The sequence below is a fragment of the Neolamprologus multifasciatus genome, chromosome 11, assembly GCF_963576455.1.
Source record: "Neolamprologus multifasciatus chromosome 11, fNeoMul1.2, whole genome shotgun sequence".
Classification (NCBI taxonomy): Eukaryota; Metazoa; Chordata; class Actinopteri; order Cichliformes; family Cichlidae; genus Neolamprologus; species Neolamprologus multifasciatus.
The window spans coordinates 17,571,083-17,596,709 of NC_140449.1; the positions used below are offsets into that span (position 1 = coordinate 17,571,083).

Here is a 25,627-nt window from a genome sequence, read left to right on the forward strand (position 1 = left end):
GTCTCAGCTATAGGCAGTCAGGTTTGCATGGTGGAGGTGGCTTCAAAAACTCCCAATAAGGAGGTTTGGGAGGATCAGTAGGAGGGCTCCAAAATAAGAATGAAGCAGCCTCGTGCCTTCCTCGGTGAAACCTTGATGTCACATGATTTAGAAATGATTATTCAGTCCATCCCCCTTTTTTTTCTTCTTTCCTTCAGGTGACCGTTGATGGGACAGAGGAGGACAAAGATTGCTCAACAGTATCCAGTTCCCAGACCATTACCTCAGAGACTACCAGTGGCACCTCAGTGACGACTACCACCACTCACATCTCAAAGGTCAGCAGAGCAAATTAGGCTCTCGGCTTTCCCGTTCTATTACTCTTTATATGCCTCTCTAATATAGATTTTCCTTCCTGTACAGGTAGTAAAAAGTGGATCTTCAGAAACTCGCGTGGAGAAGAGAATTGTGATAACCGCAGACTCTGACATCGACCAAGATAAGGTACAAAATCTACACACAGGTTTAGGCGTAAGGCGGTATTTGCTCTCTTGGCTGAGTTTTATATGGAAGCTTGTTTGTTCAGTAAAAGGAAAGAAAGTCATCCTTAACTCAAAATTTCAACAACTGGACTGAAATTCCAAGATAGTTAGCAAAGACCATTACACCAAGTCCGGTGCAAAACAACAGCATTTAATTCCAAATTTTTCAGAAGCAAACTTGTTGTGTAATCGTCTCTGAGGTAAAACAATATTATTTAATCACTGTATTTTCAGTACGGGTGCGCATTTTGAGCCACGAGTGCACTTGCTGCCAAATGCAGTGCTCTGATTGGTCAGATCTGTTTATTTTGCATGTGAAAAATCTAAAAAATTGAGCTTGAACTGGAAAAATAAATGACACAACCTCATCCCGCAAAATCATGTGAGCGGTTGAGGTCAACAGCTACATTAATAGTAGGCGAGTCCAAAACATATTTTTAATGCACAGAATATTCGCACGAATCTTATCCAATTTTTTTTTTCAGCACCGAAAACAAGCTTCCTTAGTTTTAGATACTACTCTTTAATCTGAAATATGAAGTTACAGTGTTGTGCTTAAATTTGTACTTGCATCAACTCTTTAGCGCTTAATGACGAGGACAGTTTTGTCTTAGCAACTTGAGATCATATAAACAAAACATGTCTGTGTTGCAGGAGAAGCACGGCGGAGCATCAGCATTGTAACTGAACCACACCTTGTTCCTTTGACCAATCACCTCCGATATCCCCAGCACTCAACACACAGTGACCAGCTGTATTTGCGCACACATATCTTAAAAACCAGGAAAAAAACCCACTCATAACTCTGCAGCTAAAATGATTGATAACAGCGTATATTAATTCCTAATAGTCTGTTTGTTTTCAGTTTTTGTATTTTTTTCAGGCTGTTCATTGTAGGCAGGGCTGCACAGTCCTCAGATCATCCTAGTGTTGTAAAAGTTTAGCGAGTACACGTTTATTGGTTAAATCCCAGCATTTGCAGATGTGTGATTTCAAGTTACGTTTGCTTTTAAATACTTTTTTTCCTAGTGGTTTTTACATTGTTGATTTTATACAAATTTACCGTTTCCATTATAGTTTAGATGCCATTATCAGCATTTCTTCCCACGGTGCTGCTAGGGGAACGTTAAGACCACATTCAAGGGAACTTTTTTTTTCTTGTTGTTTACTTGTCTATTTAATTCAGGAGAGACTTTTTATTTTAATGAAATGACATACCTCACATCTCTATGTGGACAAAGATATTTTCTGCTCAAATTTGGACAGTTTGTTCACGTCTCAGGTACAAAAATAAAGAAATAAAAAAAAAAAAACAAGTTAATATTTTCTTCCCCAACCAGCTAAGAACCAGTAGCCTACATAATCTTGTAAAGTTTGAATTTTTAAAAAATTGATCTATTTTGAAATATTTCTCTATTTTATAGAAGTAATGCTTTTTATAGTATTTGTACAAATGTGAGGTTTTTAAGTTATTCATATCTGCTCATGAAAATGTAGGTTACCATTTGTGCTGTTTTACTGAATTTTGAGGTCCCTATTTAAGACTCGTCTTGCCTGAATCACCCTGAATCATTCTTATTCGTTTCCTCTCGTAGTCCACCAAGTACATCCGACTTTACAGAACTCACAGATAACAGTGGAGATTTACTCAGCTCTGTTTTTGTTCATTTTAATAGAAGTCCTACCTGCTTTGAACATATTTGGTTGATATGAAAAGTTTTTACAGGTTTTTGGTCTGTTTATCTCAGGTTTTGATATTCTTTGTAAGACTACAGACCTCCGTATGATTGTATGAGGAATGTCCATGTATTTATTATCCACCTCTATTGTAAATTTACATGTATGTTCAGTCAAGTGAGGTCAATAAATATAAAAGCTTGTCTGTCACAATAGCCACACATGTAAGCCATGAAGGCAGCTGCCCGATAAATGTGGCTTTTCCTCTCACGGGAACACATGTTGTCTTTTTTTTTTTTCTACGTGTTCTACTATACAGTAATTTATTTGTTAAGTAGGAACTGTTTCATGTGATTTGATGTATTGTGATGTTTCACCACAAGCTGGTTTCCAGGCTTCCACCATGTTAAATACTACATTCATAATCAACCAAGTTTGTAAAGCCTTTTTAACCACATAGTCTGAGTAGGTTGCTCTCACTTGCTGTTTTCCCTGTACTTTTTCATAGAGAAGAAAACATACGAATCTTTTCTAGGTAGCATGTTTGGTAGCATTTTTTTAAACTAAAAAAAAGAAGCCATTGCTATTATAGCTAAATCTCAATCACATCTGCATTTTTCCTCCCTCGATAAAAAAAAGTAGTTTCACATTAAGAAAAAAATAATAGTTTTTAGAAAATTTAAAATATTGTTGCTTTGTGACTTATCCCTGTCTTTTTATGGAAAATAAAATAAAATAAGCATTATTTTGCACGTTGTTGGGCTGTCTGTGAATGAAGCACATCACATTAAAAATGAGCTCTTGGTAAGTAATAAATATTTAATGCCAGTCACTTGTTTCGCAGTGGATGTTGCACGTTCAATACCAAACTTTTTAAAAAAAAGAAAGTCACATCTGTCTAGATCAGGGATGTCAAACTCATTTTACACAGTCAGCCCGCTTTGATCTTAAGTGAGCCGAATCAATGAAACTGATGGATGTTTAAAATTACAGTAGTTCTGGAAGTTCATTGCCCAGACTAATCTGTAATTATACAATATAAAGTTTTCATAACTTTAGACACCTAAAAAAACCCAAATCATAGTAGGTAGTGGAAAAACAAACCTTTATGTAATTATTAATTATTGTGATGAATTATGAATGGGAGATCTTTATCAATAAGAAACGCTGTCAAAATTATGAAAATACAGTTAAAAGTTCAAAATTTCTGAACTTTTTTTCTAAAGTTGCCCAGTGGACCGGATCGGAGTCTTTGCCGGCCACTTCTGGCCCCAGAGCCTTATGTTCTGACACCCCTGGTCTAGATCGTTATCCCATTATTTAAACATATACAAACAGAGCCATCAGGAAATGATTGTTAGAGCTGTCTAAACAAGCAAATACACTGCCACTATATCTCCTGAAACTGAAGAGTAACATTTAAAACATCATAGGTCCTTTTGTCTTTTCTTTATCTCTCTAATTTGGTATTCACTGGTTGTTGGTAAGAGCACCTGAATCTATTTGCACATATTACAAGAACAACATCTAAGCACATTCATACACGTGTTCTGGATTTAATAGTTACATTTTCACGAGGCTTAATCACTGATAAGGCAAACCTCTTGGGGCTGGTGGTGAGACATTCTGTTACATTCAACTAAGCCGCAAAGCAAACTGCAGTTTTCATTATCACTGAGTAAAAGTCACTTTTCAATCTAAAAGAGAAACCCCTTTATTTTGAAAAGATGGACTGACATCAGTTAAGGTTTAACCACATGTCTGAAGCTCAATTAATTAGTATAATTAAAAATTGCTCAACTGTAACTGCCTCCTAAAAGAGAGGAAATGGCTGAATCTGAAAGTGCTTATCAACACAGAGGTGAGTTTGAAGAACTGTACAGGTATTTATTGGTTATACACAATCAATTGCTTCACGCAAGTTGTAAACAACAAAGTCTCTGAGTCCACTGTCTTTGTCAAAGATGGCTTCTAGCGAATCACCTTTACTGGGCTCTTGAAAGTTGATGCTGCCTGAAGCTGGAGTTGATAAGCCATCGGGTGGATTTTGAAACCATACAGCCTAAAAAACAACAAAAATAAATAAATTCCTCGCTTTTCAGAGGTCAGTGGTTTGGTGTCGTTTGAAAGCTGAGTGTAACATTGATGCAAAAGAACTTGGGGACAAACCTTGGCACAAACTGATTGGCGGGTCGCTTTGGGCGGTACTCTGGGTGCACCATGAACAGCATGTGAGGGAATCCCGTGCCAAAGTAGGCTCCATCCGTGTGGTGATGCCTAGAGGATTTAGGGGTGTACACATCCATGCACTTTGGGCAATAAAGCTTCACCATCGCTTCTCCCGGTATATCCGATAAACCTACGTTACGCAGGAGAGAGAGAAAGGAAGGGATAGTCACAAATATCACAGGGTGTTGTTTAGTTCCAAGTGATCCCCCCCAATGAGAAGATCAAGAAAAATCAGACCTACCAATCGGAAGCATTGGCTGATTCTCACAATATACTCTGGGGCAATAGCCAAAATCCCCCTGTTGATACTTTTCCAACTACAAAAAAAGAACAAACTTAGAAATCACTCATGATGATCATGTCGTGGCGCCTGTAAGAGGTTGCAAAAACTATAAAATAAGAGCCCACCATTTGTGCAATGCCTCTGTTTGTGAGGATGTAACGTGCATGTATAAGGCCGTACAGCATCTCTGCTGCCTGCTCTATCAGGTCGCTCTGGTTTGGATTATCTTCAAGCTCCTCATCTGTTTAAATAGAAACAATTTAGCCTGTTTAACTATTTTACTATCTCATTTTATGAGAGAAGTGGTTTGCACCACTTTAAAATCTCACCTGGCTCCAGGTCAAGAATCATATCCAGAGCCTGGCGGTAATGAGGCACCTGCTCATTCAACCCCGTCAGGTTAAACTTGTCCTGTATGTAGTCTTCATCAACCTAAAACACAGCAGCAGAAGGAAACCAAAGGCTATTAATAGCACAAGTTACTGTTGCAGCAGTGCACTGGACAGCACACTGATATAGAACCATTATACAAGAGTTTAACAAGATTACTTCGATTCAGCCAGCTATTTCTTGGCATTTTTCATTTAAGCATTTTTACTTGATGTCCTTTTTGTACTCTTAGAAAAAAAACCCTCCGTGTTCTTCACAAACAGGCGAGGAGAGCAGTTGCAACAGTCAGGTCTTAACTATATGTAACTGAACTGAAAACTACGTGTGTGTAAAATGTCCAAGGTGGCATCTTCCAGCCCCAAAGATACCAAATAATAAAATAAATAATGCAGACCAGAAAGTAAATGATGCAGCAGATCATCCTGGTTACAGGTTACTGGCCATAGTGTGACCTTGACCCCAGGTTGATATCCAGTAGGTGACAACCAACTCCATCATTTAAAGATTTCCCTGCAAGTTATTGAGAGACTGCAATATAAATAACAGCACAGGGATATTTGACCAAGAGAGAGATTCAGACACTCAAAACACAAAAAAATGATTTAACAAAAAAAAAAAAAAAAAAAAAAAGGAAATGCGTTTTATTTGGTAGTTTCAGTTCTGAAATTACAACAGAACAGAAACTACTGGATGGAAAAAAGTAACTGAGATGATTAACTAATTTCTAACCAAAGGAACTTCCAGGAGTCCTTCTAATGTAAAGCTGCAGCTACTTCTAGCATCTACAAATTCATTTGAATTCAGTGTGTTGTTTGCCTAATAGATAAAAGTTCAGATTTAAAACTTCAAACACATTTTTGATGCTTTTGAATTTTCTTGTTTTTATGGAAGGTGGTCTAATAAATTCATTAAGCACATACACCTAGTCAGAAGGTAAAATATCATCTTTACATAGACTGATTTAAGCACATTCTGTACATTTCAGTACTCGCATGTGTTATTCCACATAATATATCAAACAAAATCATGAGTGTGGTGGTCATTTCTGTCTTCTTTATAGCTGATGGCTTTAGTCCACCACACACGTCACACTTTACTGGTTTGGCAAAAGGTCCTAGTACGCTCTCAAACAGTTTTTTTATTTTTATTTTTTATGTTAGCTGAGATTATAAATTTAGAAAAGTAATTTTGATCAAGAGTAGCTTCACTGCAATTTCCAAATGGTTTTGCAACATGCAGCATATCCTTAAGTACTGGCTGTTTTGATGTGTCACCACTATACTAGGCATTTATCTTTCAGTCTAAGCATGCATGGTGCAGGGTCTCAGAATCCTGCTGAACTCCGAAATGGTTCACAGATTACATCTGCATGGTTTATAGAAATCTTTCAACCATAACATTCAAGAGTCTCCATGATCTTAATCAATAAATTATTCTTTAGGTGATGTTGTAACCATTAACATAAGTGTGCAAACAGAGAAAGTGATCATAAGAAATCAGCACACGACATCAGGTTTGATTTATCCAAAGAAAGTCTGATGTGCAAATACATTTGATATATCTTGGTGCTGAGATGGATATGGACCAAAAATCAAGAAGTCAAGGTTCGATTTAATTTAATTATGTGAACCACTAAGGAATTGCAGTCGTATTTATGCACAGTGCTTGTGCTGCCACAGTGTAGAGCAGCCTGATGGTGTGGGGACATAATTTACGCTTCTGTATACTCCGCCAGCAGGCGATGCGAATGATTAAGTCTGTGAAAAGCTTATGACGATGCAACTAAAGCTTTGAAAAATAAAGAGTGATAATGAAAATGAGACTGACCTCACAGAAGAACTCGTTCCCTCTGAGTCCACAGAACCACGATATCCAGGACACCTCCTCTGAGCTGCTCATCCTCCTGACAAACCAACATAGCCGCAGTGAACCAATTTACACCCAGAAAGGTTAAAAACAAAGGCAGTAAAACATTAACAGGATTAGTGAGCCGAGCTTTATAAGTGAACATAGCACAACATTATTTTCAGCACAGATAAGGACTGCAGCTGACACCTGGGGTTTTACTAAAAATGTCAAACATAATCTTTAATTGAGCTTAGACCTGCCTCTCAAACCTGGGAAATACGTCAGCTTTTGATTTAGCATGCTGGCTAGCGTTCATGCTAACACGTTCAGTACAGAGATTGACAAATGGTACTAACGGTACTATCTATTAACATAAATACCGCCTGTGTGTTTGCATAACTGTATACAAACAGTCGCTTTCACTCACCCTTCTTTTATATTAAATAACACATCAATTTGGAAGCTTTGCTAAGTTGTCCTCCCTCCCAGGGTGACAAAATATGATTTCCGGTCATGCGGTCTTTTCAAAATAAGGTAGCCGACTACACATCCGGCATATATTAGGCGAATGCGAAGGAGAAATAAGCCTGCTACCGGTACAATTATCTTTTTGTTGTTTGTTTGCCATGTTCTCTAAAATCAACATCTGGCGTTGCTATATTAGAAGAAAAGTGGCCACACTGTTGTATATTGTGAAACACCCAATTTTTTAAACTACTATAGTAAATAAATACAATCAAATCCAATAATAATGGAAGTAATACGTCAGATCCAAATGAGACATGGTTCACCTTAGTTCAAGTAGGCTAATGTTATGATAATGTCAGTCATGCATCCCAAATTGAATGTGATAGTTAAGAGGTGTGCCTCTATCTCCTCTGTCTGTAAAATACCTTGATGCATGGAGGAGATGCAATGGAAACATACCTTTTTAAAAAAAAAAAAATCAATAAAATTTCAATTGAAAGAATATAAAATAAAGGCGAGCGAAAGCAGCTGTTTGTAGTTATATCTCATGTGTTTAATATTTTTACTTTTAGGCTCTTTTAGCTATAAGGGTTAAAAACAGAAATGCAAAATGCAATGCAGTTTAATCTTTTCACTTTAACAAACACAACATGAGATCCGTGACTGTTTAACCACGTAATTTTTAATGAACTTGTAAAAATGCTGACCTTCTAACATGGACCACACAACATGAACATGATCATATATTTTGCCACCTCCATGTACATTTCACATTATCAGAGTACTTGAACAAACACCTAGAACAGTACAGTTCTAGTACATGCAGGCTAGTTTACATCTCTTCATGAAAATTGCACATTTTACTTCATGTTTCATTTTTTTTTCACAACTTTACCTTTGATTGATTTTAAAATCTAGGGGGGAGGGGGGAGGTTTATTGACAGAATTCAGCTCGGATGGGAGGTCAGGGCAGGTCTGAAAAGGTTTTACGACGAGGTGGTCCAACTTCTTTCTGCTCTTCTTCCTTTGCCATGCCTTCAAACATCAAGATCCTTGAATAAAAACAAGACATTTTACATGCTTTCAAAAGCATTCTAGCAAACCTCAGACGTTACGCATTTGTTTCTCTATTGTCAGTAAGCGGTAGGCCTAGATCTTTTTAGTGTCAGTTTATTTATGAAAATGCTTCTGTGCTGAAATTGAAATACAAGATTTATTTTATTATTCCTTCTAAGAAAAACTCTTATCATCTATAAATGTATCTTATTGGTTGCTGTGCAAGCTGTTATTGTGAATAGTATTTATTTATGTAAAACTGTTATTATCACATTGAGATGGATAGGATCTTTTTACCCCATTGCCAACAACAAAAAGACAAACCTACAGAGCATGTGCACGTAGCAAGTAAAATGAAAGTAAATGAAAAGAAAGTGTTAATGTAAATGAAACTCATTCCCCAAGTTAACCAAACTGCAGAAAATATCTGAAGGACTACTTTGATATATAGGCTCAGTTTGATCATCAACATTTTGAATTAAGGCCATCAACATAACCAGTAATTTCACAAGTATAGGTTTCTGATGTCCAGTATTAGTTCAGTTTTTCAGTCGTTTGGGAACTTCATCTCGCTATAACCTTATTTGACCTTGGACTCCACTTGCAGTCTACAGCTATGCTCTGAATAGCGACTTATTTCATACTCACAGTTTTAAAATTGCATTTCTCTTTCCCAGCATCATATTGAGGAAGTCATTGTAGCTGATAGTGTCTTTTGAGCTACTTCCAACCACCTCTGCCATCATTTTTTTCAGTTCCAGGTGAGTCTTGGCCAATCCAAGTTTCTCCAACATCCTCTTCAAACCCATTATGTCTATAAAATTACAAGTGCGCAAAAAGGAAAATGAAATAAAAAACATTACTACTTGCTTAATCTGAGAGGTTTATTTTGTTGGGGTTTTTTTTGTCTGAGGCACTACTGAAAGTAGCGCTTGCTTAATGTTGCTAAAAAAAATTACTTCAGGGCTGCACGGCTAGTGGCGTCCTACCTATTTCCCCTTTGTCGTTGAGATCAAACTCCATGTATTTCTCTGTAACATAAACAATATGATTATTATTATTCCAAAATTTATGACTTTGCACCAATTGAACAATGAACTGAAGTGTTACTGGTACCCCCTTTGAGACTCACTTTTAAACATTTCAAGCTTTGAGGCCAGGTCTTCCTCTCCTTCATATTTAGGATCTGTGAGAAAAGCCTAATAATGACATAAATACACAATTTAGCATTGCAGGGTGTCAGTCGACGTCTTGAACAGTTCTGTGTTTAGCTCACCTCGTTGATACCGCTTAGCTTTTCCTCCTGCTGAGACTTTAGAAGACCAAATGCTTTACCACCTGTGAAAAAACAATATTTTAGGAACAACAACAGCCTGAGGGAACTCTCACAAATGATCAATAAGAACTGATAGTTTAATGAATGAATTAATAAAATAAATAAATGATTAAATAAGTAAATTCAGTCTTGTATTGTTCAGGCTGGTTAAAGTGGCTAACAGAAAGACAAACTAACCTTGAACACAGTCCATTTCTGTCAAGAGAGCTGAGAAACTGTGAAACCAACACAAACACAGGCGGAAGGTTACGATGATGCTTCTATAAACTGAACGAGAAGAGGAAGTGAAGTGACAAAGTTTCAGTTAGACAGAAGAGGTTCCTCTGTTACATTTAAGGCTGCAGAAAATGAGGCCAACCTGATGACACAGATAATAATTTAGGAGAACTGTGCATGCAGGACACACGTGTGGTCTATCAGCTTATTTAAAATTGTTAAAGACGTATGTGGCAATAAGATCTTTCTTTAGTGCTCTAGTCTGGAAACTTTTGCTCATGAGGCATTTTTGGATTACATCATATTTTGTTATTCACAGTTTTTTTTTCTGGGTGTGGGTTCCTTTTTATTCATTTAAAGTGAAAGAGTTATGCACATTTACACCCGGAAGTACCTCAAAGGTGAAATGTCTGTACCAGTGAACAGCTCCACTGGAACGGGTGGAAGTAAAATGGTTTAAGCAGTCACATAAGTCAGATCAGTGTGTTTGGAGAGAACTTTATTGCAGCTTTATCACTTTCTTTTCCTTACTTTAAACATGAGCCCAGAAAGCAACTTGGCCACAAAACTGGCCAAATGTAATGCCTAGTTCTTGCCACACTGTGGTATCGTTGATCACATAATCAGGTAAAGAACATCCAAAAGACTCCAGTATACTACTCCAGGTAGTTTCCAGTTGAGACTTCTATGTAACTTCAAGGAAGTGAAAATAAAAAGGTCTAGAGGTGACTGATCTTTGTCTCTTCACTAGCTGCATTACACAGAACATGTTACATTTATATCTTCAGGGTTACCTTTCTTTAATTCTGTTGAATGTCGCATCAGGATTTGGAGGTAAGCAGTTCTGCAAATAATGTCTGGATCTGATTGGATAAAAATAAACGCTTTTTAACTAAAGCTTACTACATTTGTAATTAAATCACTAAAGGTTTATTCAGTGTATATCATCTTGGCTCCAAAAAATATTTAACAACAAATGCAATTTAATTATATGCCATGAATCTAAAAATATGCATGCTGCTAATCTGATATTGCATATTTTGGTGTAAACTTTCTAACCAGCAAAAATGAGGTACTTGCTTCCTTGAATGCGATGCATGTATTAGTACATTTAGACTCATTATTTAACTTTTGGCTTAACAGATACTGAGACCATCTTAGCTGTTCAAGAAGAAGATGTACCTCTCACTTGTTTCAGTCTAAATGACACGGATCCAAACAGCTGCTACAGATACAGCGTGACAAAGTTTGCTACAGATCCTAATCAAGTGAAGGATATGTTTAAATGGCCCACACTGAGCAACGATGTGTATAAACGTGTAAAATGGGTAGCTGATGGAAATGGACAAAAATGCTTAACTCTGACAAAACCTCAAAAATCCGACGCAGGACTGTACACTTATGAAACGTGGAAAGGATGGGACCGTGTTGCGGCCAAAAACATATCTTTGAGAATAAAAGGTAAAACTTTTTACTACTTTATCTTTACTTTGCAAGCAAATATCTCACTGGTGAGTCACACGATTTGTTATGATCTTGCAGACTGCAAAGTCCTTGAACCTGTGAAGGCAGCACCCAGCATGCCTGCCAAGTTAAACTGCCCAGTAAACATGACAACTGGACAACAAGAACCTCAAAACATCTCCTGGGCAATCCAGAAAGGAGACATGCGTGAATCACTCGACTCCAGCAAAGCCAAAACTAATGGTACATCTCTGACTTTCCAGTCTGTGAACACCAGCGACAGTGGCTGGTATACATGCAGTTACACGCTTGGTAAAACTCAGCGCTGCTTTGACACCAATCTACAAGTACAAGGTCAGTGATTTTTTTCTTTGACATATCAAAAGCAATGATCAAACATACACACAAGTAATATGTAAGATTCCTGTTTTTTCAACGAAGCTTTTGTGACCACAACGGTTCCGGTTATTCCAACAAAAACTCCAAGTCTGCCAGGTCTGTTTGCTTTTGCTGTCTTGCACATTCATTAAATCATATTTATGATTATATGTTCACTATATTGTTGCTTTAACTTTTGCCTTGTTCTCTTTAGCACCAAAAGCCAATGATATATCTCTGTCGCAAAGGAAGGAGGAGAGCAACGATGCTTTAATTGCAGTTGTGGTCTGTGTCATTTTGGGGATGATCATAATTGCCGCTGTGATTGGACTCGTTGTGTACCGCAGATGCAAAACCCAGAGAATCACACAGTTACACCAGAGGCGCTTTAATGGTTTGATCTGACTTTAAACTCTTTCATTCTTATCACACTGTCATACAGTCACACTAACTTTATGTAGTATTGAGTTGTTTAAATAGTTCTGTTTTCTTGTTATTCAGGTAATTGTATGTCTACATATGAGATTGTTGCACCTTTGACGAGTGAGTGCCAACTCTCTTCTTACTGTGCTTTTTAGCCACTGTGATGCCTTTCTGTTCAACACTTGACTTGAACCTTTTTCTTTTTCACAGATATTCCAGGCCAGCGAATCAACAGTCTGTATCAAATGCCAGACGAAAGCTTAGTTACCTGTAAGTTGTATGAGGTTTTGCCTCCTTTATGAAATTGTTCAAATTAAAATGTTCAAATCTTATCATGTCAACAAAAAACAACACAACAACAACAAAAACCAAAGAAACCAAAACATTTTTCTCTCCTTTGTTGCAGTCCAATAATAAATATTTTCAAGTAAGGAAGAAGATTCTCCTCTGCGGTTATCTCATCCTTGCAGTGTGGGTTGGATTTTCAAAAGTAGATAAGTTTGCATGCTTATAATGTAACCAATCATGTTTTTGTAACTTTATTTCTTTAAAATCTTGCATGCATGTCTGTAGCAAGGCAAAGGAGGAGCTGATTTACTGTGAATTTCTGTTTCTTGGAATGGAAAAAAGTCTGTTTTCAAACAGGTTTTGTAAACCACATCTGTTGATGATTTTGAAGTTTGTGATAAAGACAAAGAACAGCATGTGGTTTCACTCTAGTTCACAGCTTGTAATAAATCATAAAAACTGGTTGTTGCAGTGGCTGCTTCTCTTTTTAAATGTAGTTGCTGCTGTTGTTCCTCATTACAATCATCCTGAACGACCTCGTACACATGAGTCTGAGGAGAAGAGCGCCAACATTAGTGAAATAGGACATGTGAGCTTGACTCGGCATGATCCTGTTTTTTGATATCTTACCATTTCAGTACTGGGCTGATCATTAGCTGCAGACCAAGAAGGAAAACATTGTGGAAATATTCAATCTCCATCAAAGCCTTAGAGTAATTCATGTTGTAGCTGTTGTTTGGTTGTAATTTCTGAAGCACATTCAGTACCTGCATCCTTGTTGCGCTTCCTCTTGGTGTAAATGTAAAGCCCACCCGCCACTATCAGGATGACTAGAGGCAGGCCTATCCAGGCAGGTGTTTGCAGAGCTGGGGAAAGGAATCATTTTCCGATCAGTTTAGTCATGAATAGAAGGTGCATTCAGCAGACAAGGCAACAGAACAGTAATTCATGCTTACGGTCAACGGCGCGCCACTTTTTTGATGCCACCAGAGCGCCCTCTCTGTGCACAGAGCATGTTATATCTTCGTATGATCGCACTGATGACTCTGGGAGAAATAACTTCTTTATCAGAGTATTATTGATATTCATTAATTCACTCTGCCAACCTTTGTGGGCACTTCCTGACCAAGTTAATTCAAAGTCTTTTTCACATTCTGTGGCACAGGTAAGTGCACAGGTCAAGGTGAGATTCTCTCCTCTGAGCCCTGCAGGCATTGCAGTTACTGTAGAAATGTAGAACATGAGAGATGAAACATCAGATCTCCATCTCTCTCTTTCTCATATGTGTGTATATATCTATATCTATATATATATCTATATATATAGATATGTACAAAGCATCTACAAAGTTTTAATACTTACCATCAAGGGTATGCAGCCTGAATTTATTGAGCACATCTTTTTTATCAGTGGAGTGTGAACACTGGTAGTCTCCAGCATGCAGTGAGCTCAGTCTGCTAATGACCAGAGAGGAATCTTGATTCACATGTGATGCTTTTATTTGGCCATTATCAGGTGACCTAGCATCTCTCAGTTGCTTTTCACGCAAAGTCCACTTCATATCAGGAGAGGAAGTGTTGCCACAAGTCAACAGTACTGACTCACCCACTGTGGCAAACACTTCCTCTAGTCCATCTGGGGAAAAGGGAGAACTGGTCACACTTTGTACATACTGAGCAACATCTTTCATTTTGTGTACGGGCTGTGTAGCACCTTCTACTGTTGTCGTATAACTGATGGTGGCTTTAACAAGGTCATTCTGAGTTAGATGACATCTCCATTTTCTGTGGTGGTCTGTCAATTTTTTATCAATGATCAGTTTAGAGAAGCAATTATGTGGATGTTCAATTACAAATCTACTTCCATTTATTGGTGTATCATCCTCAGTGCTCCAGTTGATATGAAGCTCTCTGTGGTTGAAACAGGGGTCAGCTCCTTTATCTGTACTGAGGTAACAATGAAGCTCCATCTTTTTGTCATTTGCAGGAAGTGACCTTTCAGTAACTGGTGGATAAAAAAAGCATTGTGATATTTTTATTTACTATTTCTGTATGTAAAACAAAAAACAAAACAAAAAGGTGTGAAGCAAAAACACTTACTGCAAAGAATTCGAAGTGAAACACTTGACTTGAGCGTTCCTCTCTTACACGTGTAAAGCCGTGCATCATTGAGCACCAGCTGAGTTATCTGCAGAGAGCAGTCTTTGAGCAGGCGATACCTGTGGCTGTTTGGAGCTGTCGGTTTTTCTTTCTTTATAATCTCATCAGTTAAATTAAATTCTGCACTCATGTCCCAGCTGATAGAAGAGCAGGTTTTGATAGAAGGGATACCACATGGCAAAGTAACATTATCTCCTTCTACAGCGACCATCAGCAAAGGATTCACTGCAGAAAATTACAGAAAAATGCATTTTTTTTAAATTAAAAACATTTCTTAAAATCTATATATATGCCATAAAATGAAAACTGTAACATCTGTGTACGTGTGAGCAGTTCACAAAGGACTGAGTGAATATCTGAGATCACAATTATTTTGTGAGTTATTTTTATTATGGTTATTTTGCTATGATACAATATAAGGTAAAAAAAAAAAAAAAATCAGTAACCACTGACTAATTATTTTTCTGTGACACCAACAAGTTTTGTCTCATAACGGTGCCTCATGGGTTAGAAAACAATCAGAGAGGATGAAATCAAGCCATGTCCAAGAGGGCTCTACAAGGTACCGCGTGTGAATATATTACATCATGTGTATATATATTAATAGGTGTTATATATTTGTTTAATTACCAGTTGGATGATGTCCACTTGCTGCCTGTGTGAGATAAAAAAGACAGAGTACCAACAGTGAAAGCGAGTCCATCTTGCCGTTTCCAGATTTTCTCTGTTATTGCAAAATGCTCTTATAGCAGACGTTTTGCAAAACACTTTACAGGAAATGACACATGAAGATCATGTTTAACTGAGGAGAATGACTCATAAGAGAAATTTATATTTATGTAGTGATCGACTCCGTCATGTTTATTCAAAATTGTCACAATCACTTTAAGTGTTGTGACTGTTGTGATTTACCTGTCAATTAAATTATTTTTTAATAATAACGTCTACATTCCTTTTCATCACCAGGATGCTATTAATTGTGTGACAACCCAAACAGCAGATACTGCTGTAATCCAGTGCTGTGGAGAGACTGAACCATTGACTGTAGAAAACAGTTTCTACAGTCAATGGACTGAACCTATCCCATAAACTGTCACTATGTGTGCATTTTTAAGGTTTGTCCACCAGGTGGTGTTGTCAGATTCAGTGAAACCTGCAAAAAAGAAGGCTCTTTCACATTGTGGTGTCCGTAGATACATTAACAGCATTCATTTTTACGATTTTTTTACTCCTCTTACTTTAGTTTTTCATTTTGAAAATATATGATTACTTATATGATCATTGTTGCAATTTCCCTCCACTACTGGTGAACATTAATAAGCACCAACAGTACAGTTATTCTGTGCATTGCCAATGAAGAAATAAAAACTTTGGTTTGGACATTTTATTCACTGCTGGTGGAACAAATAACTTTGATAATAAAGTGTAGGAATGAATAAGAATAAGAAGAGAAAATGTAAATATGTGAAACATAAATTTGCACATACATGGCCAACGCAAACAACAAGTCAGCAATACACCCACTGCAGCTCAGGGATTAGTCACAGGTCTTGGACGTGCTACAACTTCATAGGACTTGATTTTAAGCACAACACTGGCAACTCCTCTCAGATCAGGCAGTGAGGTCTCGCTCTCAGGCAGGAGGAACTGAAAATCTCTCAGCAAGTAGGCACTGAACAGAAAAAGCTCCATTTTGGCCACAGACTCTCCCAGGCAGAGCCGAGCCCCCCCTCCAAAAGGGATCAGGTCACGGGTGGAGCCGCCTCCGCTTCCTCCTCCTTCTTTCAGAAAGCGCTCTGAAAGAGAGAGTGTCAATACTTTATTTGAACTCTTCTGAGCCAAGTGAAATGAACACAAATCACACAGCGTTTGGGACAGTACCTGGTTTGAAGCTGTATGGGTCAGGCCAAACTTCAGGATCATGATGTGCTCCAAAAAGATTAGGAATGATGACTGTGTTCTTAGGGATGAAATAACCTGCAATGCTAAACATGAGGAGAAGTCAAATATTTGTCATGAGGCCAACTAAAAACAGTGTTAATAAGCAACTTAACAACATTAGAAAATGTGTATGTCAGACAATTCTTTGTGTATGAATGTTCATTTAAATAGAAATATGCTATTTTTCCAGGTTTCATGTGTGTGTGTAGTTTATATTCTTACGTTTTCTTATCTTTGCTAATTTTCTTTCTGTACAAAAACAAAAAATAAGCAACTGATTATTTGTCGGTTGTTTGCTTTTCTTTTTTTTTTCCGTAGGAACTCTTTGTTATTATTTTCCTCTCCCAACTTTAACTACAAGTGCAATGATTAATTTTATTTATTGGGCCAGTTTTGTGGCTTATGCAACAAAACTGGCAGTTATGGATCGCATAATAAGGTAAAGAACAACCAAAAGACTGGTTATAGTTTCAAATCGAGACTTCTGTGTAACGTCAAGGAAATGAAAATAAAAAGGTCTAGAGGTGACTGATCTTTGTCTCTTCACTAGCTGTTCCATTTTATGCAAAACCCAGAGAATCATACAGTTACACTAGAGGCACCTTTTTGGATTGATCTGACTTTCAACACTTTCATTCTTATGAAAGAGTTGAAAGTCTCATGTATTTTGACCAGGACATGTCCTTCAATGCACATATTAAACAAATATGTACAACTGCTTTCTTCCATTTGCGCAACATCTCTAAAATTAGAAATATCCTGTCTCAGAGTGAATCTGAAAAACTAGTTCGTGCATTCATTACTTCTAGGCTGGACTACTGCAATTCATTATTATCAGGATGTCCTAAAACCTCCCTGAAAAGCCTTCAGTTAATCCAAAATGCTGCAGCAAGAGTACTGACAGGGACTAGAAAGAGAGAGCGTATTTCTCCTGTTTTGGCTTCCCTTCATTGGCTTCCTGTTAAATCCAGAATTGAATTCAAAATCCTGCTCCTCACATACAAGATCTTAATAACCAGGCCCCATCTTATCTTAATGACCTTGTAGTACCATATCACCCTATTAGAGCACTTCACTCTTGCACTGCAGGCCTACTTGTTGTTCCTAGAGTATTTAAAAGTATAATGGGAGGCAGAGCCTTCAGTTTTCAGGCCCCTCTTCTGTGGAACCAGCTTCCAGTTTGGATTCGGGAGACAGACACTATCTCTACTTTCAAGACTAGGCTTAAAACTTTCCTTTTCGCTAAAGCATATAGTTAGGGCTGGACCAGGTGACCCTGAATCCTCCCTTAGTTATGCTGCAATAGACGTAGGCTGCGGGGGATTCCCATGATGCATTGAGTTTTTCCTTTCCAGTCACCTTTCTCACTCACTGGTCGTGTCCAAATTCATGGGCTGCATCCTCCTGAGGCCACATTTGTAGACCGATTACATCACAGCGACGCTACGAAGGCTGTCCAAATTCGTAGACTCCTCCGAATGCAGCCGACAAATGCGTCCTCCTTTTCCCCGAATTTGAAGGATGGGTCGGGTGTGTCCTTCGTGGCCCACCTTATCCCAGAATTCATAGCGCGGCCCAGCCAAACTCCAGTTTCCAACAATGCTCCTAAGTTTTACCAATGCTCCGCTACTAAGTTTTAAAATTACTCTTACTAATCTTTCTGGGTCACAAAATAAAGTTTTAACATATTTTCAGGCGAGAAAGTAGCTGTGTAAACATCAGATATCTGCTCGGTTTATCAAGATATCACATATTTGCAAAAGTGCTTCGACGTTTTCGGAGACGTCTGCTACCGAGAGCTCGGCTAGCTATCTGTGTTTTCTTGTTATTCAGGTAATTGTATGTCTACATATGAAATTGTTGCGCCTCTGGGGAGTGAGTGCCAACTCTCTTCTTACTGTGCTTTTTAGCCTCTTTGATGCCTTTCTGTTCAACACTTGACTTGAACCTTTTTCTTTTCTCACAGATAATCCAAGCCAGCTTGTCAACAGTCTGTACCCAATGCCAGACATAATCTTGGTTACTTGTTAGTGGTATCATGCCTTGTTTTCTCAATTGATTATGATTTTCAAATCTTAGCCTGTCGCAAAAAATAATTTCTCTCTTTTACTGCAGTCCAATATTAGCCAATTTCAAGCTAAAGAAGATTTCCCTCAAAGGTTATCTCATCTTTGCTGTGTAGTTTGACTGAGTGTGTAAAATAACATTTAAAAATGAATAATTTAAAAACCATATTATTGAAATAAAATGTGTTTTTCAAAAATGCTTACAATGTAATCATACATGTTTTAATTTACTTTAAAACATATTGCATGCATGTCTGTAGCAAGGCAAAGGAGGAGCTGATTTACTGTGAATTTCTGTTTCTTGGAATGGAAAAAAAGTCTGTTTTCAAACAGGTTTTGTAAACCACATCTATTGATGATTTTGAAGTTTGTGATAAAGACAAAGAACAGCATGTGGTTTCACTCTAGTTCACAGCTTGTAATATATTATAAAAACTGGTTGTTGCAGTGGCTGCTTCTCTTTTTAAATGTAGTTGCTGTTGTTGTTCCTCATTACGATCATCCTTAATGACCTCGTACACATGAGTCTGAGGAGAAGAGCACCAACATTAGTGAAATAGGACATGTGAGCTTGACTCGGCATGATCCTGTTTTTTGATATCTTACCATTTCAGTACTGGGCTGATCATTAGTTGCAGACCAAGAAGGAAAACATTGTGGAAGTATTCAACCTCCAGATCCAGAATAAATCGGATTTATTCCCCAGATCCTTGTTGCGCTTCCTCTTGATGTAAATGTAGAGCCCTCCCACCACTATCAGAATGATTAGGAGGATACTTACAGACATGTGTTTGCAGAGCTGGGGAAAGCAATCATTTTCATCAGTTGAATCAAGAACAAAGGTTGCATGAAGATGCAACAGTACAGTAATTCATGCATACGGTCAGCAGTGCATCACTTCTTTGATGTCATCGAAGCACCTTCTGTCTGTGGTGGCTTTCATACATATTTCAGGAGGACTGAGAGTTTCTTTAAACTGAGTTCAGTTGATTGAGCTGGAGCTATGTTTAGCTATGTGTCTGAGGTATTTGTAGTTTCAGTACCGTTTTTGAGCTATGAGTGCACTTGTTGCCAAGTGCAGTAGTCTGATTGGTCAGATCTGGGGACAGTTTACCCTGCCCAGGATAAAGGGCTACCCTCGTGTAGGCCCACAACCCAGAAGGTGACGTAGAGTCAGGTGCAGTGTGTGCTGGGTGGCATTCAAGAAGAGAGACCCTGGCAGTCCAATCCCTAGCTATCGAAGTTGGATGTTGTAAATTATAAAAAAATATATATTTAAAAAAAAAAAGATTTTTTAACTTTCTGCCACAAAATGGACAAAACTTAAACCCATGCAGGTGTGAGCAGTTAATGACCTTAATAAAGGACAGGGCCGTAATGCAGCATGTAATTTAATTACTTGCCAGAGAAAGCTTTTCATTAACTTCTCATTTTTTAACTTTCCCGTTACACCAAAAACCATTCAGTTGCACGAAATGACACATGAACCTCACTTTTCGCTCATGACAATGAGTCATAAGAGATGAGTTATTTTTACTTGTAAGAGTTATTTATGTTGACTCTGCTACAGTCACTTTAACTGTCGTGACTGCTGTGTGTTTTACATGTGGGTTACTATTTTGTTTCAAATAATAACTTTTACGTTCCTTTTCATCATGAGTAGGCTATTAATGATGAAATCCCAAACAGCAGATACGCCTGTAACCCAGCGCTGAGGAGAAACTGGACTTATCCCATACCATAATGCCACTGTGTGGCATTTTTAAGAGTCAGTGGAGTTTTCTATGTGTTATGTAGTGTATGGGAATGTCCAGATCCCTGCAAGATGAAGTGGGCGTATTAGTGGGAGGTGCTTAGAAGGCTGTGCACCAGGTGTGGAGTAGGTCTTTGTCTTGCTCAGTGAACGGGGTAGTAAATGTACTACTGGGTAGGTTACTCACTATAGCCGATTAACTGATAAACTGAATTTTTTAGTCGGACCAACATATATATATATATATATATATATTTAATTATCTGATATTTTTTGCATAGTTAATAAAGCTGCTTGTGACTGCACTCTAATGGGACATTTCTGACTGCAGTGTTTGTTTTAATTTCGCAAGAGTGGTCACCTCTTGTCTGGGTTATTGCCACTGAAGAAATAAAGACTTTGGTTTGGACATTTTATTCAGTGCTGGTGGAACAAATAACTTTGATAATAAAGTGTAGGAATGAATAAGAATAAGAAGAGAAAATGTAAATATGTGAAACATAAATTTGCACATACATGGCCAACACCCACAGCAATACACCCACTGCAGCTCAGGGATTAGTCACAGGTCTTGGACGTGCTACAACTTCATAGGACTTGATTTTAAGCACAACACTGGCAACTCCTCTCAGATCAGGCAGTGAGGTCTCGCTCTCAGGCAGGAGGAACTGAAAATCTCTCAGCAAGTAGGCACTGAACAGAAAAAGCTCCATTTTGGCCACAGACTCTCCCAGGCAGAGCCGAGCCCCCCCTCCAAAAGGGATCAGGTCACGGGTGGAGCCGCCTCCGCTTCCTCCTCCTTCATTCAGAAAGCGTTCTGAAAGAGAGAGTGTCAATACTTTATTTGAACTCTTCTGAGCCAAGTGAAATGAACACAAATCACACAACAGCGTTTGGGACAGTACCTGGTTTGAAGCTGTATGGGTCAGGCCAAACTTCAGGATCATGATGTGCTCCAAAAAGATTAGGAATGATGACTGTGTTCTTAGGGATGAAATAACCTGCAATTCTAAACATGAGGAGGAGTCATATATTTGTCTTAATGCCAAGTATCAAGCAACACACATACATAACAGGGCAACAGCAGAAAATGTGTATGTGTTGGGGTTTTTTGTTGTTGTTTTTTCAGGTTTTGGGTATACCTCTGTAATTTAAATAATGTCTACACATCTTCTTTCTGCACAATTACATAAATAAACAATGCTGGTGCTTGTTGTTTTAATAAATTACATTTTTCTAAAGGTAATTCAAGTGGATGTCTCTTCATAAGTCTGATCTTGGAGGAAGAGCGGTGCCAAATGTTGCAATTCCTCATACTTCCAGCATCACATTCCAGCATACTTCATTAATTAAAACCACTCCCTTTGGAGAAATGTGAGACTGTGGGAGATCTGGAGACCTCAGTCAGGCTGTACTAGCACATGTATCTCACACATAAACACACACGCACACACAAAGACAGTTGTGTTTTCATATCTTTGTGGAGACATCTAATTGACATAATGCTACGCCTAGCCGCTTACCCTGACCCTAACCATCAAAAATGAACGAAACGAGTGCCTGATACTAAAATCACATTTTCATCCTCAAAAATGGCTTCAAACTCGTGGGGACATGGATTTTGTCCCCATAAGGGCTGTTGGTCCACAGAAGTATAGAAAACGTCAAATTTTTGGTCCCACAAAGATATGTAAACATGGTACATGTGTGTACACACCCCTATCTACACACACACACACACACACACACACACACACACACACACACACACACAGGTACTTAGTCAGTAGTGCTTATTGTGTGTTGTGTAGTTCCTGCTATTTATTATGTGCAGGCTGACCTGCTGTCTCTGATGGCTCTGTGTGGTACTGCCAAAGGGGCGACTGGCCTGAGCCTGAGCACCTCACTGATCAGAGAGCAGAGGACAGGAAGTCTGTGTCTGTCGCTGTATTTAGGGTATCGGCCCTCCAATACTGTGCACAGCTCCTCATATACCAACTCCTGCACCTGTAGATTACATTAGAAAGGATGCATAAAAAACAAAAACATGTTTTTTGTTTTAACTTTTTTTTTTTTTTTTTTTGGTAAAATTCCCAGTGCCTCTGGTCTGTGCAGGAGGAAGGCCACCATCCAGTTTAGCCAGGCCGCAGTAGTCTCTGTTCCCCCGATAAGAAGGTCCACTGTTGCCATGTGAACATGAATATCTGTTAGCAGCTGGGAACATGAAGACATGTAATTTAAGACTTTTACAGTGTTGCATGTTTCCACTTCTAATTGTGATCTTGAACTAAGTTTGCTCTATCATCATAGTTTGTAAAATTATTGGGACTTCAGGTGATTTATTAAGGAAAGCAGTCCACTATCTCTCCTGCTATTCACTGTATGTACGCACCGCTTTGTCTTCTGTGTTCTGATTGTCAAGTCCCTGGAGGAGGGATCCTGTGATGACATCCTGATTTTTTTTGTCCTGTGACTGCTCAAATAAATAGCAAAAGTAGATTAAAAGAGAGTTCTTTTGGATTTTTGTGTGATTTTGTGTTTGGTTTCACAAAATCACAGCAAGTATTTTCTTTGTCTTGTGATCTGAATGATTTAAATTCATGAGACCATTATTTTCTTATCATCTTACATTACTAACCTTGTAATTGTTGAGATGTCTTCCTATGATTTTGTCTCTCCTCACCACCTCTTTCAGAAGATGGGCAAAAACAGGATTGGGTAATTTCTTTGAGAGAACAAATGACATGAAATTATTTTCACAACATGATACTGGTTTTATTTATTTGACCAATAGTCTAAATGGTGAATATTTACTCTAAGCAGTGGGAAAGAGTCCAGGGCTGATATCCAAGCGGAGCCCCACAGAGCAACAATCTCATTGAGACATCTGTGCAACTCCTGCAGCTCCGATGAGCTCTTGTCATACTACAAGACACAAAGTAATGAGACACACTGTCCAAAAACGGAGGGAACGAGATGTCGTTATGCTTATCCTCAAGAGTTTCACTTCCTGATTAACAGAACATTATGAATGTACCTTTTCTAAGGTACGCATGACATGAACAGCACCTGTCGGATTATAATATTATTTTATGCCATGTTAGACCCCTAATTAAAGATTGTGAATTATTATGTAGTTTTAGTTTGCATTATGCTCCTGAATTAGAAGAAGGTGATAACTATTACATTTGGTAAACTGATTTGCATTACATTAGACTGTTGATTTATTGTGAATGAATGATATTGTTTTATGATGCATTATACTGTGAGTTATAAGAAATACTGTTCCAGAAAGTCATCGCCTTATTTGTCTGGTTAGAAGAGAACAGAGCATACTGCCCCATCTCAGCAGGAGCAGATAAACAGGGAGCCAAGGTCGTAGCTTAGGCGCTGTGTGAGAAAGCATGTGAATGTTTAGGCTTTTATGATTAGGTGGGGGCCACTAGAGGCTATAAGAGTTTGATCAAGGCTCCACCATTTTGAGATCTGATGCTGTCTGCTGTATGGTGTCCATCTCCCACGCGTGTATTCATTAAATCATCGTTTGACTTGACCCGGCCGGACCAGTGTGGTTATTTTTGGTTTTCCTCTTGTATCCATCCCCAATATTTGAATCCGTAACACACCTTTTACACAAACAGGTACAAACAGAATTAGGGGGGAAAAGAATACTCACTTCTATTCCGAAAGCCATAGTGGTGATGACATTACTGGCCGCCACAGTAAAATCCTCTGACAGATCTACAGCACGGCCTTTATAGCCCATCAAAACCTAAACAGTGAACAAACCCGTGCTTTATCCTGAGCATTTCGTTTGCAAAGTCTTCCTTCTAAAATCTTGTTTACCAGCTTTTTTTAACTGTACCTTTAACAGATGCAGCGCTTGTCTCTCAATGACATCATGCAAAGACTTTTTGCAGCAACGCTGCAGAGAACTATGGACAAGGCGATGTTGTGCCCTCCACTTTTCAGTATAGTCACCTAAAGATATGTTGCAACCTCCCCCAGACACAATATCACCTGAAAGAAGTGAGTCAGGCTCATGATATCATATGACAACTACGCAGCCCAGTGCACTGAACTGAACTCTTTACCTGTGTATGAGATCGGTCTCCCAGCAAAGTCACACCATTTCTTCACCAGTGCTTCTCTTATGACTTCGCTGCTGTTCAGCACTACCATAGCTGAAACAACACAATTATAAGTGCAGTGTTTTGGTGTTATGCAATCTGAACTTTACTAAAAATGTCAACCTTTATCAATTAATGGATCATTACTTGTTGTTCCGAATTTAAGGCAATAAATGCTTCCATAGCGCTGTGCCAAATTTGTGAGGTGAATTGGTAGATGATCGTGTTTCAGCTCCATCATATTACCAATGAGAAAGTGGCCGGGAGGGCCCGGGAGGGAAAGAGATGAGGAGCAGGGAAGAAACTGGTCCAGAAATCTAGAATCATCTCCTACACAGAATTAGAAAAGACAAAGTAAAATGGACAGGTGCAAACAATATAGAATAACAACCAGTTTCAGTTTTGTATGTCTTCATATTTTTAATTTAATTATTTATTGCAACCATCAAAACCATATACTATAAAAAGACCGTGAATATATACTCAACTTGACTTACTTCCCTTATGATTTTCCTGAACATCTTTGTGTTTCTGACCAGAAATCCAATTCAGCACCATGAACAGCAGTACAACCAGGAACGCAGCTCCCACACTGACTATTGATATTTCCATTATCACTTAAGAGTCTTCTCGTTGTGGTCAACACGCAGCCCTGAACATTTATAGTCCTCTCACAGGTCTTAAAGCCTGTCAGCTCGATACAGTGTTTCAAGGGCGTAGATTTGGTTGTGGCATTGGTGGGGACGGATGATTCAACCACCGAACCCTGCCCTGTTTCTTTTTTTTTTTTCCTTTTCGTCTTTGCTTCTTGATAAAAAAAAGGAGAAATATACTTGCTTACATATGCTATTCTAAATGCTTTTAAACCATTTAAAATTACAATTCATAGTTTTATATGTGAATTATATAATGTTAAGTTACTATTAAACAAATGACTGACTAAGTATTTTATACTTTAGTTTACTTCAACCATATTCTATATAAATCAGGTATCATACAAA

General features: G+C 38.2%; 6 protein-coding genes across 20 annotated transcripts in view; 2 read left to right on the plus strand and 4 right to left on the minus strand.

The window, feature by feature from the left end:
* LOC146508116 (uncharacterized) overlaps positions 1 to 1,837 on the plus strand; it is a 30,026-nt gene extending 28,189 nt beyond the window's left edge. For all 11 annotated transcript variants that reach the window (XM_085177332.1, XM_085177326.1, XM_085177322.1 and 8 more), the window contains 3 exons: positions 198 to 317; positions 403 to 483; positions 1,176 to 1,837. In XM_085177332.1, coding sequence (XP_085033458.1) covers positions 198 to 317; positions 403 to 483; positions 1,176 to 1,205 — 231 coding nt within the window. In that variant the 3' untranslated portion in view covers positions 1,206 to 1,837. The remainder of the gene's footprint in view (positions 1 to 197; positions 318 to 402; positions 484 to 1,175) is intronic.
* Positions 1,670 to 7,505, minus strand: LOC146508117 (casein kinase II subunit beta-like). The gene is made up of 7 exons (XM_085177344.1): positions 7,376 to 7,505; positions 6,928 to 7,003; positions 5,040 to 5,142; positions 4,836 to 4,951; positions 4,669 to 4,744; positions 4,368 to 4,557; positions 1,670 to 4,260 (listed from the first exon to the last, which is right to left on the minus strand). The coding sequence occupies exons 2-7, from the start codon at positions 6,997 to 6,999 to the stop codon at positions 4,170 to 4,172; spliced, it is 648 nt and encodes a 215-aa protein (XP_085033470.1). The 5' UTR covers positions 7,000 to 7,003; positions 7,376 to 7,505; the 3' UTR covers positions 1,670 to 4,169.
* Positions 7,506 to 8,349: 844 nt separating this feature from the next.
* LOC146508118 (allograft inflammatory factor 1-like) lies at positions 8,350 to 10,142 on the minus strand. Its single transcript, XM_085177345.1, has 6 exons — positions 9,986 to 10,142; positions 9,749 to 9,810; positions 9,605 to 9,671; positions 9,462 to 9,503; positions 9,121 to 9,286; positions 8,350 to 8,468 (listed from the first exon to the last, which is right to left on the minus strand). The coding sequence occupies exons 1-6, from the start codon at positions 9,999 to 10,001 to the stop codon at positions 8,381 to 8,383; spliced, it is 441 nt and encodes a 146-aa protein (XP_085033471.1). The 5' UTR covers positions 10,002 to 10,142; the 3' UTR covers positions 8,350 to 8,380.
* A 580-nt stretch (positions 10,143 to 10,722) lies between these two features.
* On the plus strand, positions 10,723 to 12,809 carry LOC146508119 (uncharacterized). 2 transcript variants are annotated; one of them, XM_085177343.1, is made up of 8 exons: positions 10,723 to 10,858; positions 11,168 to 11,485; positions 11,567 to 11,842; positions 11,930 to 11,983; positions 12,081 to 12,260; positions 12,368 to 12,409; positions 12,500 to 12,559; positions 12,696 to 12,809. In XM_085177343.1, the coding sequence occupies exons 1-8, from the start codon at positions 10,792 to 10,794 to the stop codon at positions 12,701 to 12,703; spliced, it is 1,005 nt and encodes a 334-aa protein (XP_085033469.1). In that variant the 5' UTR covers positions 10,723 to 10,791; the 3' UTR covers positions 12,704 to 12,809. The 2 variants fall into 2 exon arrangements, with proteins under 2 accessions (XP_085033469.1, XP_085033468.1); XM_085177342.1 differs by lacking the exon at positions 12,696 to 12,809 and having other exon boundaries at positions 12,500 to 12,591.
* Positions 11,865 to 15,487, minus strand: LOC146508120 (obscurin-like). 3 transcript variants are annotated; one of them, XM_085177339.1, is made up of 8 exons: positions 15,367 to 15,478; positions 14,677 to 14,961; positions 14,291 to 14,581; positions 13,940 to 14,212; positions 13,534 to 13,800; positions 13,345 to 13,443; positions 13,208 to 13,233; positions 11,865 to 13,128 (listed from the first exon to the last, which is right to left on the minus strand). In XM_085177339.1, the coding sequence occupies exons 1-8, from the start codon at positions 15,437 to 15,439 to the stop codon at positions 13,006 to 13,008; spliced, it is 1,437 nt and encodes a 478-aa protein (XP_085033465.1). In that variant the 5' UTR covers positions 15,440 to 15,478; the 3' UTR covers positions 11,865 to 13,005. The 3 variants fall into 3 exon arrangements, with proteins under 3 accessions (XP_085033465.1, XP_085033467.1, XP_085033464.1); XM_085177341.1 differs by having other exon boundaries at positions 13,534 to 13,623; positions 13,940 to 14,581; positions 15,367 to 15,487; XM_085177338.1 differs by having other exon boundaries at positions 13,940 to 14,581; positions 15,367 to 15,484.
* A 602-nt stretch (positions 15,488 to 16,089) lies between these two features.
* Positions 16,090 to 25,550, minus strand: cyp21a2 (cytochrome P450, family 21, subfamily A, polypeptide 2). 2 transcript variants are annotated; one of them, XM_085177337.1, is made up of 12 exons: positions 25,124 to 25,550; positions 24,774 to 24,956; positions 24,591 to 24,680; positions 24,362 to 24,516; positions 24,173 to 24,268; positions 23,311 to 23,421; positions 23,135 to 23,221; positions 22,889 to 22,969; positions 22,597 to 22,710; positions 22,337 to 22,503; positions 16,618 to 16,721; positions 16,090 to 16,532 (listed from the first exon to the last, which is right to left on the minus strand). In XM_085177337.1, the coding sequence occupies exons 1-12, from the start codon at positions 25,236 to 25,238 to the stop codon at positions 16,267 to 16,269; spliced, it is 1,569 nt and encodes a 522-aa protein (XP_085033463.1). In that variant the 5' UTR covers positions 25,239 to 25,550; the 3' UTR covers positions 16,090 to 16,266. The 2 variants fall into 2 exon arrangements, with proteins under 2 accessions (XP_085033463.1, XP_085033462.1); XM_085177336.1 differs by lacking the exons at positions 16,090 to 16,532; positions 16,618 to 16,721 and adding exons at positions 20,355 to 21,313; positions 21,402 to 21,505 and having other exon boundaries at positions 25,124 to 25,549.
* Positions 25,551 to 25,627: the final 77 nt, after the last annotated feature.